Source organism: Sprattus sprattus (genome assembly GCF_963457725.1).
Source record: "Sprattus sprattus genome assembly, chromosome: 13".
Classification (NCBI taxonomy): Eukaryota; Metazoa; Chordata; class Actinopteri; order Clupeiformes; family Clupeidae; genus Sprattus; species Sprattus sprattus.
In genome coordinates, this window is record NC_137911.1 from 16,296,968 (window position 1) to 16,312,940 (window position 15,973).

Sequence of the window (15,973 nt, forward strand, 5' to 3'; positions counted from 1 at the left end):
GTCAAGGTTCAGGATGATTATAAACAGTAGATGGCTTGTTGGGCCATTTTCAACCGACAAAATGCCAGACACCAGCATTGATGTATTACATCACAGTTCAGGCATTTCATTTAGATTACAGCTAGATTTTTTAGGGTGCACTTATTAAGTGCACTTATTAATGTTCCAATCACCACTGAAAACCAAATGCACACAGACATATTGCACCGATATGTGTGAATAAGTGCCACATGACCAAGATAAAATGTAAAATTCTCATCATTGTTAATTAGGCCTACCTTTTAAAATGTATGTTCATACTTCAGTCTTTTAAATTAACTGTCTAGGCCTGTTTCTGTCTTTCTGGTATATTTCTGACCTCTGGAAATTGAATCAAGCACTTTCCGTAGCCTACTCAACATTACATACATTTCCCCCGCAAAATGACACTCCCAAATCACACAATAGCTATTAGGAATGATTTATAAACATGCACGCTTACCAGAGTGAAGGTGTCGAATTTGTTGAAAGGGGCCTTTAACCTCATTTCTTCCCTGATTTACTTCCTGTGACAGGTAAATATAAGCAGGCCGCAGCGTCCATCAAGCAAAATGCATAAACAAGCAACTCCAAGGGGAAAGTTTAAAATGCCTGGAAAAAGACGACGATACAATGTTCGATTTCCGCCTGTAAGTAAAACATTTGAGAAGGTGTTTTGTGCACAATGGCACAAGCGAAAACCCTATTTTCTCTGATGCTCTATTTGTGCTAAAACGGCAAGTGCTCACCTTGTGTTATCCTGGACAGGGTCGCATTAAGAAGATCATGCAAAAGGATACAGAGGTGGGAAGAATGGCCATGGCGGTGCCAGTGCTTATTTGTATCCTTTTAACAAGCTCAGTTTTATCCATAGGAGCCAACTGTGTATTGTTCCACCTAAACGTCTGTCCTAGCTAAAGTTTTGGAGATGTTTCTGAGATCTCTTCTCACAAAGGCTAACCTAATCACACAATCAAGGCACGGCAGAACCTTATCCGTTAACCACGTGTAAGTTTGGCATTAATTAACCTGACTGGAAATATTGTCATTTTCATTGTAACTTCCGGGAAGTTGTGGAGTAACAGACCTGTTTGTCAGTACCCTGCTAATGTCTGTCAACTCGTCCATGTGTGTGTGATATTCTTGTCGTCTGCAGGAAGCAGTGCATAGATACCGAGAGGACATTTGATTTCCTAAGTGCCATTGCGGAGCAGGCTCATGCCACCTCCGCAACCAAAGAGAGTCAAGAGAGACAACACAGGTGGGACATTGTGACAGACCACGAAGTTGCCCACAACGGAAGTACCTAAAGCTTAACGTTTTATTTTTGTTTCCTAGCATTATCTCTCAACATACTTGATTATGATGATAAACGTAGGCTTTTCATTTGCTAATGTTTTTGTCAGCTGTCAAACCACATCCCTAAGCAGTAGACTTTAGGCATGTTACTAACAACGTTTGACAAGGGATATTAGATGGAGCCTGCTTTACTGATCTACTGCGTCTATGTTATTCAGCAAATTGGCTTTTTTTGCAGGAGAAGGTGGCAGGATATTCCTGTGAAGGCAAAGCCGTGTAAGAAGGAAGAGCCTCCTAAGATAGCCATAAGAGAACCTCGCTATAATGACAGCTCCTCCAGTGTACGTGCTTTCTTTTTCCTGCTCACCTTATTAGCAACACACCGCTGCAATGCAAATGGTTTGTGATTGCTACTCTTCGTCAATGTATCCTCCTTTTAGGAGTCCGAGCTGTACATCTGTTTGGATTGAACAGTCTCGCTGACAAACGGGTAAGATAATTATCTCAGACTTTGCCGTTGTCATTTCAAAGTGTGTTTTGTAGTCTTTTTACCCCCTAAATATGAAATTGTGACTTCAGGTTTACTATCCATGGTGTTGCCTCCCCCACGAATGTCATTGGAAACAGATTGATTTTGAACTGCTGTGAAGACCCAACAGTAATTTTGGTTATGAATTTGATTATTGGTGAATTATTATTTGTCGGGGTGAGAACGTTTTTGAAGTCCAATGCAAATGATCTGCAGACAAAGTTTAATAATATATTGATGTGTGTATGTTAATATGTAAGTGAAAATAATAACTTTATTTGAATGTGTTTGTATTCTGGAGGTTGGATGGGGGAAAAAATACCAGATCTGTAATATGTGTACACTTAATAATTTGTTGGCTCCTTTACAAGTAGTTCAAATAACTATTATGATCAATACTATATTTATGAATGAGAAATACTATATCGTTATACATATTACAACCTCCTGTGAAACTGCTTAATTTCATAAAGGTGAAAATCAGAAATCCATTGCGATAGTGATGAACTTTTACTCAATCTTCAAGTTTCTCTGCTCTGCTGTAAGGTTCTCAGAACTAATGCTGACCTGTAAAGCACACTTTACATTTTGGCTTTTGACTCCTCGCTATATTATAATGATAATAATAATAATAATAATAAAACTTTATTTATATAGCACCTTTCATGCAAAATAATGCAGCTCAAAATGTGTATATGGCTCACATACTCGGGCTACAGATGTGTGGAATTTAAACTGTCACGAGAAGGGATTATAGCCACTAAAGACAGGTGCAGTAAAATATAATTCAACTAATAAATCTGAGTCTTGACTAAGACTATTTGGGTCTACATATACATAGGTGTGTAGGAGGGCCTTACCTGTGTTGGGAAAGCTGACATAGCTGCCCAGGGCAGTGCGCACCCTTTCTGCTCCCTTCTTCATGAGCGTGAGAGTGTCAGGCTGGTCTTTACTCAGTGTGACGCTAATCAGGAATTATTACTCAATCTTCAAGTGTTTGCATTGGATGGGAAGAGCTGAACAAGCATACCAGTTCATAGTTTTAAAGCTTTATTCTGGTTTGTCCTTGTGTTACCCAATCCTGTACTCGCCTACATGTCTCTTTTGCCAAATCCCTGTGTTTCAACGATGCATATTGTGCATTAAAATGTAAAGCACTGTGTGTGTCAGTCATCATTAACTGTATACAGTACAGCCCTCTGCATGTGATAGGCTGCTACTGCACTCACTCATACTTGGGAAGAGACTATACAGAGGAATGGGGAATGCAAGGATGATTTTATTTATATGAAATCAATGAGGTTTCAACAGGTTACAAAGTGTTGTGCTATCGATGAAAAATACTTCAGTTGGAGAAAAATAATAAAGTGGCAGCGTGGTTTTGAAGTGAAGCACTTCTGACGTAGATGGAAGCCAGAAGACGCCTCATTTTGTTTTTCCTTTTCCTGCACTTTAAATCTCAGCAGCATGGGTGAAAAATATTCTTCCCAGGACAACACAACCAATGCACTGGCATGGCCGGGGAGTCCACCGGACCAAAATGGAATAAAGAAATACAAGACAAAACTTAACAGCATGATGCGTAAATTTACAATGCACATCAATTCAATATAGCCCCCACTAATGCCTCAATGATGGCTGCTTGACACAAGCAATTCCCTGTCAGAGGACTTAGTTTCCTTAACAGTGGTCAGCACTTTAAAACACATTCAGTATAAATGACATAATTCAATCCACAGACACGTGATACTGAAAACATGAGGGGATGAGACGGACAGAGACGCAGCATACACTCACTCATTCTGCCTTCGTGCTACTTTCCTTGAAATTACCATCAGAATGAAACACATTTTTAAGCGGCTGCAAAGTTCTTTACTTTTCTTTTTTTTCATGCTCTTTGTTTTCATCTTTATACAATTACAAGCATAGAGGAAACAACCCATACTTAACATCTCAGAACTGCACAAGGCATTTCAGAACCACAAAGGCACAGTCTAACCCTACACTGACCATAGAGGACCAGTGCCAACGGAGACTGTGCTGCAATTAAAACTTCAGTTATTTCATTCACACACACAAACATAGTAACACATTTTGAACACACTCATAGATAATTCATGAACATTTAACTACTCTCTTCCATCTTCCTTTTGTCTTGTCATTGCAACTTTTACAGTTCAGTTTTTTCACCCATTCTTTCTGTACATAAGGATAAAAAACAATGACGCCCAAAAAAAACTTTTATCTTTTCTTGTTTTTAAAAACCAACCAGTATGAAATAGTGCCAAGTTGGCTCTGCAGCAGAGTTACTTCTTGATGTTGAGTTTCTGTTCTGTGCGTGACCAAAAACCAAAGCAAGAGAAGAAAGAAAAAAGCTGCTCTGTTCAGTAGAGCCGGGTTCCGTAGCCAAAGGTCTGTTTAATGCCTTGCAGGTAGTACCGGTGCCAGCCCTCCTTTGTCTTCTCCTCTTCACTCTTTGGCACAGCGCGACACTCAATGTTCAGTTCTGTCTCTCCCTCCCGGCCGGAGAATGTTAACGTGATGATAGCATAGTGCTCTACGGGGGAAAGGTGCACATATGTTTGTTAACTGGACCAGCATAGAATTATAATCACATAAGCATTGAAATTGCTTTCAAATTTTCAACAAAACTTTTTGTCCCTTCAAAACAATTATATGGTATGAAATTATTATAAGGATTCTAAGTATTATTTTTTTTTTAAACAGAACATATTGAACCTTCCACTACATAATTCAAGAGGATCTTAACATGGCTTTAACTTCTTCCCATTTTTAGAAGGATCTGGATATCCAACATGGCTGTGTACTGGCTTCATGTCTCGAGAGATCGTCTTACACTGAAACGTGTTTTTGTGGAGTGTACGATGTTAATGTTGTCTTACCACTGGGCCAGGAGTTGTACCTCCATTTCATTACAATCTTTTGCTGAGGAACCTGCCAAACAGAAAACATGTTGTAGTTTGTTTCTGCATTTATCTGTATAAGGAGATCAGGACAGCTTTTTAATTTTTCTTTAATGTCGGGTACTGGTATATTTCAAATGCGCTGGATAAACAGGAAGTGACCTCACCAGCTCTTGGAACTCTCCCAGCACATTGCCACCAATCATGTGGAATTTCCCGCCCTTCACAGGTTCAACCACAGCAGGTGCATGTGTGAAGGCCTGCACCATCTACACACAACCAGGAAGACCCAGAGTCAGGTAAATCAGTACTCAGTACAACATCAGCTTCAAATCAAAGCTTGAATACAATACCTAAACTTATAGATCCCAGACAGTTTCTGTGAATAGCTCCCCTGGTTTGGATCCATACATAGAGTGGAGTGTGAAATGTCTCCTCTATTCTTTCCAGAGACCATGGTATCAGGTTTGAATGTTCAAACAATGTGTCAGCGGCATAATGTTGCTTCCCTGATGCTACAGGTTGCCAGACTGTGTGCAGAGAGATGGTACCGAGCCCCTTTTCTCTCCACGATTCCCAACTAAGAACTAAGCTGAATAGAGTGAGAGATGTCCTACTGATATATCTCCATGCAGCCTGTGTCAAGAGCCAAACAGCTGAGTAGTATAGGCCACAGAGGCAGTATGTGTGAAAGGTATTGGAGACAACTGGATCAAAAATCACCTTGTTTGCATTATGCTACTGACCCACTCAAAACATAACTGCATTCTTACACACCCCTCTCCTGTTGCAGTGTGTGACAGAACGGTTATCAACACTACTATTACAGAGGGATCAGCATGGGCAGCAGAACTCTGTTGTAATTGGTCAAGGCTAACTGTACCTCTTGGCTGAGGAAGACTCTGTACAGCTCCCCAGGGGACGTCGTGAAGGTGTCCCTAATGCGGAACTTACAGGTTTGGATCTTCTCTCCGGTGTTTGCGGAAGGTTTCGAGCAGTTGGAACCGATCTGAAAAAGAACAAAGGACACATTTGATGCAGAGATATCACTGTCTTAGATATGCCCACATACAACTACTAGTTTTGGCATGGGCTGACTCAACTTTACAGTCTCAGAAATATGATGGATATGTTAAAAGGGCCCTTGTGAATCTGCGCATTGTTTTGCTACCCACCAGAGTTTTGTCCACCTTGGCTTTAGACTGAGATGGCTGCTGCTTGCTGATGCCGTTAGCTGTGGGCAGGATCATGCCTTGGGTGAACTCTGTATGACAGACGGACAGACGGACAGACAGACAAGAAGGATCAGAGCTGTAGTCCCGAGCAAACCCAAGAATGGCTTACATATTCCTTCACAATCCATCTATATCGGTATGTATATTTCATGCAGTATGCAGTGGGGTGTTGTTCAGTCCCTCAGTGTTACTCTTTTGCAGTGGTTGTCAAACTTGGTCCCCCTTTGGCAATCAGCAAAAAAATTATTTAACCACTGCTCTTTTGTGATCTGAATTTTTGTGTGTGAGGTAGCTTTCCCACTTGGGTCACTTGGTTCTACATATACATAGGTGTGTAGGAGGGCCTTACCTGTCTTGAGAAAGATGACATAGCTGCCCAAGGCAGTGCGCACCCTTTCTGCTCCCTCCTTCCTCATGAGTGCGAGAAGCTGAGTGTCAGGCTGGTCTTTACTCAGTGAGACGCTAATCTGTGACCCCCCCCGGAAACGTCACACTTACGTTAAAATAACACCAACATGCAGTAGAGCAGCAATAGCAAGAAAACAGGAGAATAACCTTTTCATTTCGTCCTTTTAAATCAAAACTTACATCAAGGTCATCCATGTCATTTTCATCCGAAAGGTTTGGAACTTCTATAAGGCCTTTGAATTTGGTCCCCGTTTTTGTTATTCCTACACAACACACAGACAGATAATGAGTTAGCAATGCCACTGTATTCAACATTAGGACTACAGCACAGCGTAATATGACAACTGTATTAGTAGGACCTCAACCGACAACAAGGACATACATGAAAGTACTGATAGTAGTCCGGTAAAATATGCAAATTCTCTATGGCACCTTGTTGCAAGACCTCTGAGTGTGTGTGCTCCTCTCTATAAACCACAACTATCCACTTGACTGAGGTTCCATTGCAGTTGGCATCTTCCACTCCGCCTTGATGTTCCAGTGAAGTGACTGTTCTCTCTCTGTCGCACTCTCTTTCTCTCTCAATTTCTCTCTGTGTCTTGTGTCTAGTGTGTGTGTGTGTGTCTAGCGTGTGTGTCTAGCGTGTGTGTCTAGCGTGCGTGTCTAGCGTGCGTGTCTAGCGTGTGTTGCTGTGTGCTCCTCACCTTTCCACTTGGCATTGAGGTTCCACTCGTAGAAGAAGATGAGCTTGCCTTTGCGGTTGCTGATGGTGGCTTCGCCCTCCACCTTGCTCACCTCCGTCACCTCACAAGAGCCATGCTCGTTTTCCACCTGTATGCCCACGAGCAGCTCCTTCAGCTTCTCAGACGACCAGTTTGTGGCGTTGCGCTCCGTCCTGACCACACCAACAGAAGAAAGGGCACAGTCAATGGGATGAAGCAAAGGCCAAGCTCATTATAGTCATAAAAAAGTGTCTACTAATCGGTGCACTCAAAATAGTCTAAAAGTTATTGAATACTACATTTAAATCACAGACACTAAGACATGGGACATAGGAAAAGGCAATCTGCATGCCCAATAAGTCTGCGCATCATCCTGCTGCCATTCCAATGCAAGGCATTCCAGGCTGCATGCTCTCTTTCAGTCCAACCCTTTAAGCCTGATGAAAAGCATGCAGCTTGAATTGTCACATTGCGTTGGTGAGTTTAAATACACAATCGCATGGGGCCAAACCAGAGCATTGGCTATATTGTTTCGCTATGGTGAAGGGGATATCTGAAACAGGAATGCATGAGAAAGTGTAGGTTGTACATCCCTTGAAAACATAAATACAGAAGAACAAAATACAAATACAGAGGTCATGTTCTTCATATAATGATAGTGATTTGGCAAAAACAATTATTTTGGCATGTTTTCAGATTTGAATGCCTTGCTATACTTTTCAAATATTCTCCTTCACCCCTCTTTTACTGATAAGGAGTATTAGTAAGGGCCATCATTTCTCAGCACACCACACTCGTCATAATCAGGAATGTAACAATTAGTATCAGCATTGTATTGCACATCAGGACACATTCAGTCTGCTTTCAAAGGGACACAATTCTTGACTGATTCGATTTTGATATGAATAGTTGCCATCATTCAAGGAGTACAGGACGGGTTGAGATAGCCAATCTCAGGAGGTACAGTGTTATAATGGCAAAGATTATTTTAATGTGCAAAATATTTATAATTTAGCGTCCGCTAATGTACAAATCATTCAATCGTGTGTTCAACAAAAATGACCACGGTACTTAACAATAAAGATAAAACTGTCATGCATCCTCCTCTGACAGTCCCGTCTCTGGTGAGCACAAGCTGGACTGCAGTGTCAGGTATGGTCTACACAGAACATTACACCCGGATACCCCACGTTGAGAATAAGCAGCGGATGAGGTACTGCAATTCAGGGGACCAAGTTCACCATCACTAGCCCATTATGTCGCCTGAAGGAGATCATCTAAAACATTCATTCAGTGACAAGAAGACAAACACGTTTTGATACATGTACAAGAAGTGAGCAGGTTTGTCTGAAAGTGATAGCACAGCGTTGGGTCAATTCAAGCAAGTGTACGAACGATTGACTTGTACGAGTGGCTGAAGCAACATTACCTTATTATACATCTAATGCCAATCAGTTATATTTTCAAGTAGCTGTTTAAAAAGTAGAGTTCACGGAGCTCTCTTGCGAACGTTGACATAACGACAGATGCCAGCCAGTGAACACTTCAAAAGTTGACTTAGCTGGCCTGTCAGCTAGGGAGCTAGCAAACGTTAGCATAAATAATTGACCACGTTTGCCGTTCCTTCGACATTACCATTTTTTTTTAAAAGAGACACTAAGCTAACATTTACTCTACGTGTATACTGAACAGTTCAAGTTGTAGCCTAAACCAGAAAATAAATTAGATGGCAAGGGGCAAACCAACAGCGCTAACGTTAGCATTCCCAGCCATCACTTGTAGTGTATGATAGCGTTAACCGGTTTGATGGTTTAACGGTGAACCCTTTCCTACCAGTGCCAATTGTTGACGTTTGTTGCATCTGCTCTTTCCTCCACAATCCAACGAGGGTCTCCTTCTCCCCATTTCGCCATAGTTGTTCAGTTGATAAATAAATACAGATGAGGCGATATAGGCTCTTCACCCGGCGAATGATTTCTCGCTGTCCGATGCACGCTTTCTAGAATACTCCAGGCAGCTTGTTCCACCAATTTTGTTCGCCGTGGTGGGTACTATAGTTGCTGTCCGTGTGAAACATTTGTGTCACTCTAAATGTTCCGCTATCTCACATGCGACACATCAAGCTTATATCGGAGAAAATGACGGGCTGTTTATTGAAAATAATGTTTGTAAAACGGAAGATTGTGTAAGAGGGAAAGACGTGTGAATTTGTTTTAAGTGGATACGACGCGTGCACATTTACTAGCAAGATAGGAACTCTGTTGGCAAAAGGATTAGGACAAGATAAAGATGTAGTGTTTCCTTTCTGTAACTATGCGAAGATAAGCGTGATGATGTAAAAGGTTGGGCACGATTGACAATTAGCTCTTGTTGTGTCCTATGTTGTTATGTCATACATTTGGCATTTGACCATTAGGTCTCTGCGAATTAATTCGCCCTTACTATGTGTGTGGGGAGCACGTTTGGTGTGACCTCCGGAGGTGCTGCCATCGCTAACTAATAATCTGCCCCATAGACATCATATAGGTAGACGCCGCCTCCACTGCTTCTCGGCGAAACGCGTCGCCGCCATATTGTTACAGGAGCTCTCTGACGTCAGAGGTCTGTCAAACGTGTCAAACAACCGCAAGTTGCCAGGAGCTGCGGTTTATCTGGATACAAATCAGATAACCTTTTACATTTCGCAACCAATTTCATGGAGTATTCAAGGGTTTATGCTCTACGTGAAGTGTGTGAAAAGGATTTGCCTCTACATTACTTTGAATCTCGCTAGTTAAATCGCCAGTCATTCATGTGCATGGGTCTATGATAAACGCTCACCTTTCTTGCACAGCTCGTGCACTTTGAAAATACTGAGAAGATCTATAAACTATCGAAATAGTGCTTCTTTAGTTACTACGTATTGACCATCATTAAGAGAAAGAGCATACATCAAATAGTGAGAAACTGGCAGTCAGTGTGTTTTTCATAGTTTAATAGTTCCTTTTCAAGTATGTGCATTAAGAAACCTTGAACAGTGCAATTGGCAATACACAGTTATTTCACAAATCAACATTACAAAAAAAGCTATATATCTCAATATATACATACACATCTCAATAGTTGAACTGTAATATAAATAACATAGCATATATATAATACAATATAATATAATGACTCAGTATAATGTGCAATGGAATAACATATGATATATATAATATGTGATACAATATAATATAATGTAATATATTTTAAGTATAGGTATATATTCATATTATAATATATATATATATACAGTGGTGGCCAAAATTATTAGAACACTAGACATATTTAAGAGTTTTCAGTTGTTTTTGTTGAATTGGCCTTTAAAATACCTTAAAAACTAATTCAATATCTACAAAGTCATCATTATGCTCTATAAACCATAGAATAGAGCCATCATTTTGAGGTTTAGGTAATTTTCCGTACAAAAACAAGCTAGGCCTATTTCACTGTCAATGTCACACAATCATGTTCCTGCACAGAAGAAGCCAAATTACTTCTGTAATCATTGTCAGGTGTTATTGTGGTTACATTGATGGTGATGCAAGAGTCTTAGGACACACCTTGGCGATTCTTTTGACTGTACAAGGCCTATCCTGCTCATTAAGTGATTGGTAACATCAGTGTTTTGTCACTGAGGCCACACCACCAAATGGTATAGATCCAAAGCCTCTAGAAGCAGTCTTGAACCACATGTTGCTCTTTGAACATGGCTAAGGTGAAGAAGGAGCTAACGAGTGAGCAACGGGTTTGAATAAAGGCTTTTTTTGATGCTGGCTGGAGTTACTGCCCCATAGCCAAGGACTTGAGATGCAGTCCAAGCACTGTAAAGTACACTTTAGACCACCATGGCACCAGAACCGAAAGGGGAGAGGTTTCAAAAAGAAACTTTCAGACACACAAGTGAAGCATCTCAAAATTCTCAGTCTTCAGGACAGAAGAAAGACTTCACAAGAACTGTGTGACGAGATCAACATCACAATGACTAATGGTGCATTAGTGTCTTCAACAACTGTCCGTCGGAAACTGGGAGAAGAAGGACTTTTTGGCAGAATAGCAGCAAAGAAACATTACTGAAAGAAAATAATTGAGTGTAACGCCTGAAATTTGCAAAATAACACAAGAAATGGACAAAGAAAGATTGCTTTAAGTGTTGTGTACTGATGAGTCCAGGTTTGAATAGTTTGGCAACAAGCAAAGCGTGTATGTTCCACGAAGTGAGGGGGAGAGATATAAAAATTAGTATCTCTTGCCAACAGTTAAACAAGGAGCGGGTAGCATTATACTGTGGGGTGCAATTTAAGCCTCAGGAACAGGTGACTTTGGCTAAATTGATGGCATCACGGATACAAAAGTATAACACAACATTTTGGTGAGGCACAAAGTTCCTTCTTGGAAACGTCTTATTGGGCCTGGATTTATTTTCCAAGAGGACAATGACCCTAAACATTATTTTAACTATTGCCGAAACTACCGGCGACAAGGAATCTGCTAAAACATTGAAAATGATGGACCGGCCCTCTCAAAGTCCGGACTTCAAACCCATCAAGCAAATTCGGGGCAAGTTGGAAAATAAACTCGACAGATCTATCGTAAATTCCAAGGAAAGCCTTTGGCTTGAGTTGCAGAAGGCATGGGATAACATTAGTGTTGAAGTTCTTCAGAAATATATTGACTCTATGCCAGAGAGATGTGCTGCTGTAATTACTGCAAAAGGTGGACGTACCACATATTAAAGTTAAAAGTGGATAAAAACAGTAGGATTCACTTCATCTGATATTTGTTGTGCTCACCACAGCCATCTGCATGTTTCATGAACATTATGAAATTAAATCATGTTTTGGAGGCAAAAGAAAGGTAATTATTCTCAGATCTGTCAGGTGTTCTAATAATTTTGGCCACCACTGTATATATTTGTACATTTGTACAATTTGACATATACAATCATGCTCATAACATTTTCAGATCTATGCAGTGCAATTGACACAATATAGAATTTCACACAATATATGATATAATATAATAATTTAATCTAGGCTAGAACCCTTTAAAAAGTATCGTCTTGCTGAGCTTTTTTCGACTGTTGCCAGTCTGTAATTGCTGCGTGCTCAGTTTTGCAATGTGGTGCAGCCTGATTTTGTGGAATATGATTATATACCTATACTTAAAATATATTATATTATATTGTATCACATATTATATATATCATATATATGTTATTCCATTGCACATTATACTGAGTCATTCATTTCTTAATGCACATACTTGAAAAGGAACTATTAAACTATGAAAAACACACTGACTGCCAGTTTTTCACTATTTGATGTATGCTCTTTCTCTTAATGATGGTCAATACGTAGTAACTAAAGAAGCACTATTTCGATAGTTTATAGAGCTTCTCAGTATTTTCAAAGTGCACAAGCTGTGCAAGAAAGGTGCGCGTTTATCATAGACCCATGCACATGAATGACTGGCGATTTAACTAGCGAGATTCAAAGTAATGTAGAGGCAAATCTTTTTCACACACTTCACGTAGAGCATAAACCCTTGAATACTCCATGAAATTGGTTGCGAAATGTAAAAGGTTATCGCGATTTGTATCCAGATAAACCGCAGCTCCTGGCAACTTGCGGTTGTTTGACACGTTTGACAGACCTCTGGCGTCAGAGAGCTCCTGTAACAATATGGCGGCGACGCGTTTCGCCGAGGCAACGGGCTGAAGCAGTGGAGGCGGCATCTACCTATACATGTCTATGATCTGCCCCTATAGTAAACCGAAATCCAGGTTATATTTTGTTTCTTTGTCTGTGCTGGTACTAGTGGTTGTGTTGCCCCTGCTGTACTCTTTCGAGCAGCTGCAAATTCTTGTGTTGTATTTTATCTGGTGTTTTATTTAATACAAACATATTATTTATGGAAACCACGTCTCTGCTTCCTTGGGCTAGTTTGATTTATATTTTAACTATTTCCCAGGGTGAAACTCCGAGGGTGGCGTAGTCGTGTGTGCCCTTCCTAGTCCCACATTGTCATGCCACTTTAGATATACACGGCAAACTCAGTAAACAGAATCCTAGTCCATTCACCCAACTTCTCCACTGAATGATTCACTATATTTAGTTGAATTTGCTTTTTGATTAAGAGCTTTTTTATTGCCATAAGATTATATGATGTACGAGAAAAAAATGCCCTAAAGCTTTCTTTGGCAGTGTAAATGTAAATGAGAAATCCAGTAAATTAATTAAAGTAGTAAAACTCATGAATGTAACATTAATTATCTTAGTATATTAAATAAATAAAATGAATATCTTCACTAGGGGAATTGTAAGCTCAATAAGGGTGGTGAATTCAGGGTTTGTAGAAGCAGTATAGGCTAAACCCCTGTGCAATATCACTTAAATGTCAAATGATTCAAAAATGCGTCACTTTTACATCTTTCACTACGGAGCTTTGCTTTTTTTATTTAGATTACATTAGATTAGATTCAACTTTATTGTCATTGTACAGAGTACAGGTACTGAGACAACGAAATGCAGTTTAGCATCTAACCAGAAGTACAAAATAGCAATAAAAGCGCAGAGTATGTGCATATGTAAAGTGGAATAATTGACACAGTACAGTGCAAATGATTAGTGGCTGGATTAGTGGATTTATGTTTCAAATGTCCACCTTTATTTTTTGACTTAACCCTCCACATGGCACAGAAGAAACAAGTGTTGCACACATTTCTGGAGAGATGTTCTGGAATTCTTCATAACATTTTTTAAATTCAGCTGATCTTTGCTGCAGGGGTAAAGTTGCTCTATCTTTCCCTTTAAAATAGGGTGTTCTATTGGATTCAAGTTAGGCAACATACTTGGCCAGGTGTTTTTCTTCTTTTGTGTGATTTTGGCAATGACCTACAAATCATTATAACGCTGGAATATTCTTCTTTTGCCAAGTTGGTCTTGTCAGCCAATGTTTTGGTATACCCACAGTCATTCACATACATTCATGGCGCATCTATAAATGTCATCTCCCCCAACATCCCCATATCATTACACTCCCACCTCTGTGCTTCACTGTCAGGACTTTCATTTACTGTGGTAGTCCTGGCCAGGTTCACAGAAAACTTTCTGGACTCCATCTGAGCCAAATACATTGTAAAATTCATGATCAAGCAGCTGCTGTGACCACCAAAAGTTTGCCAGCAGAACATCCAAAATGGTAATCTTATCATGGTAACAAAGGAAAGGTCCCCACACTGGATTTGCACAGAAACCTTGGGTCAGGAAGCAAACTGAGGTGTGAGTGACTGCAATTAATCATAGTATGGGAATGGTGGAGGCCATTGAGAACCATCCAAACTCTCATACAGAACAACAAAAGGTTGCCAGACCTGTTTGCATTGCAAGCCTAGCTCATTTACATTAAAGCCTAGGAGCTGTCTTAGAACAGAATATATGTTCTTTAGTGTGACCTACTGGCTTTACCACCTGGGACCTCTGGGGCACCAAGATATACAGGATATCCAACTTTACTTCTAACATGTACTGTATACTGTATATACATATATTTATAAATAATGTATATCCAGCATTCATATTCAGCAGTCAGAATGCTGAATATGACCCCAAGAACACCATCCCCACCGTCAAGCATGGAGGTGGAAACATTATGCTTTGGGGCTGTTTCTCTGCCAAGGGCACAGGACAACTCCACCGCATCGAGGGGACTATGGATGGGACCATGTACCGTGGAGTATTGGGCTTCAACCTCTTTCCCTCCCATTGAAAATGCAACCTTAAGGATTTGGAAAGGATATGCAAAGAGGAGTGGACCAAAATCTCTCCTGAGATGTGTGTAAACCTGGTGACCAACTAGAAGAACTGTCTGACATCTGTGCTTGCCAAAAAAAGGTTTCTCCACGAAGTACTAAGTCATGTTTTGCTAGGGGTTCAAATACTTATTTACCGCAACAAATCTAAATCAATTCATAACTGTTATAAAATAGACCTACCATTACAATTATAGATCACACATTTATTTGCAATTGGGCAAACTTGCGAAATTGCGAGGAGTTCAAATAATTATTTTGCCCACTGTATACAGTAGGCGCAAACACAATAATGCAGATATGTCAAAAGAACGCAACGTAATGATCAATGATAAAGTGCCATTAAAACGTTAAACACAAAGGAAACAAGGGGTGAGAATAACCATCCATCTTAAAAAAAAGCAAAAGGTATTTGGTGCAGAAATAGTTATCAATTCTCGCATAAAATAATAGTCCTTTCTATCTATTACCATGAGACATACAAATAACATCCACAGAAACCTTGAATCTTCAAATATATACTAATGAAATTTACACTTTGTAAGGGGAAAGATGGAAACTAAAATCTTGCACATTTCAGACTAATGTATTGAATATTGTAGTGCTTTTTTATTTGATAATGCTAAATATACCAAAACCGAGCAGGGTCACAGAACGTGCAACATTTTACAAACGGCACCCCATATGTGTCTCAGCGTTCTTATTTATTTGTTTATTTATTAATTTTCACCAAGATAGTTCTAAACTGTCTAAGCAGTTCAAACACAGTATGTGGCACTTACTTCAACATTCACTTTAAATCTAATTAGAGATATGAAATGCCAGCCAATTAAATCTTTAGAATGAATATAAGAATTCAGTCCATTACAAACAAACCCAGATAAGTGACCAACACAGTGAGCAGTGTACGTTTATTGAAGGACTAGAAACAATCCCTGTGTGACAACACTTTCATGGCCCTTTTTAATGGGGAAATACTGCAAGTGTAAAAACATATAGGGCCT

At 39.9% G+C, this 15,973-nt stretch overlaps 1 protein-coding gene across 1 annotated transcript; it reads right to left on the reverse strand.

Annotated features, from left to right (window-relative positions):
- Positions 1-3,206: 3,206 nt before the first annotated feature.
- LOC308374837 (activator of 90 kDa heat shock protein ATPase homolog 1-like) lies at positions 3,207-9,048 on the reverse strand (the record flags this gene model as incomplete). The annotated part of the gene is made up of 9 exons (XM_080850784.1): positions 3,207-4,403; positions 4,750-4,801; positions 4,938-5,039; positions 5,654-5,779; positions 5,946-6,034; positions 6,355-6,472; positions 6,594-6,676; positions 7,118-7,308; positions 8,969-9,048. The coding sequence occupies 9 exons, from the start codon at positions 9,046-9,048 to the stop codon at positions 4,231-4,233; spliced, it is 1,014 nt and encodes a 337-aa protein (XP_080706910.1). The 3' UTR covers positions 3,207-4,230.
- Between the last annotated feature and the right edge of the window lie 6,925 nt (positions 9,049-15,973).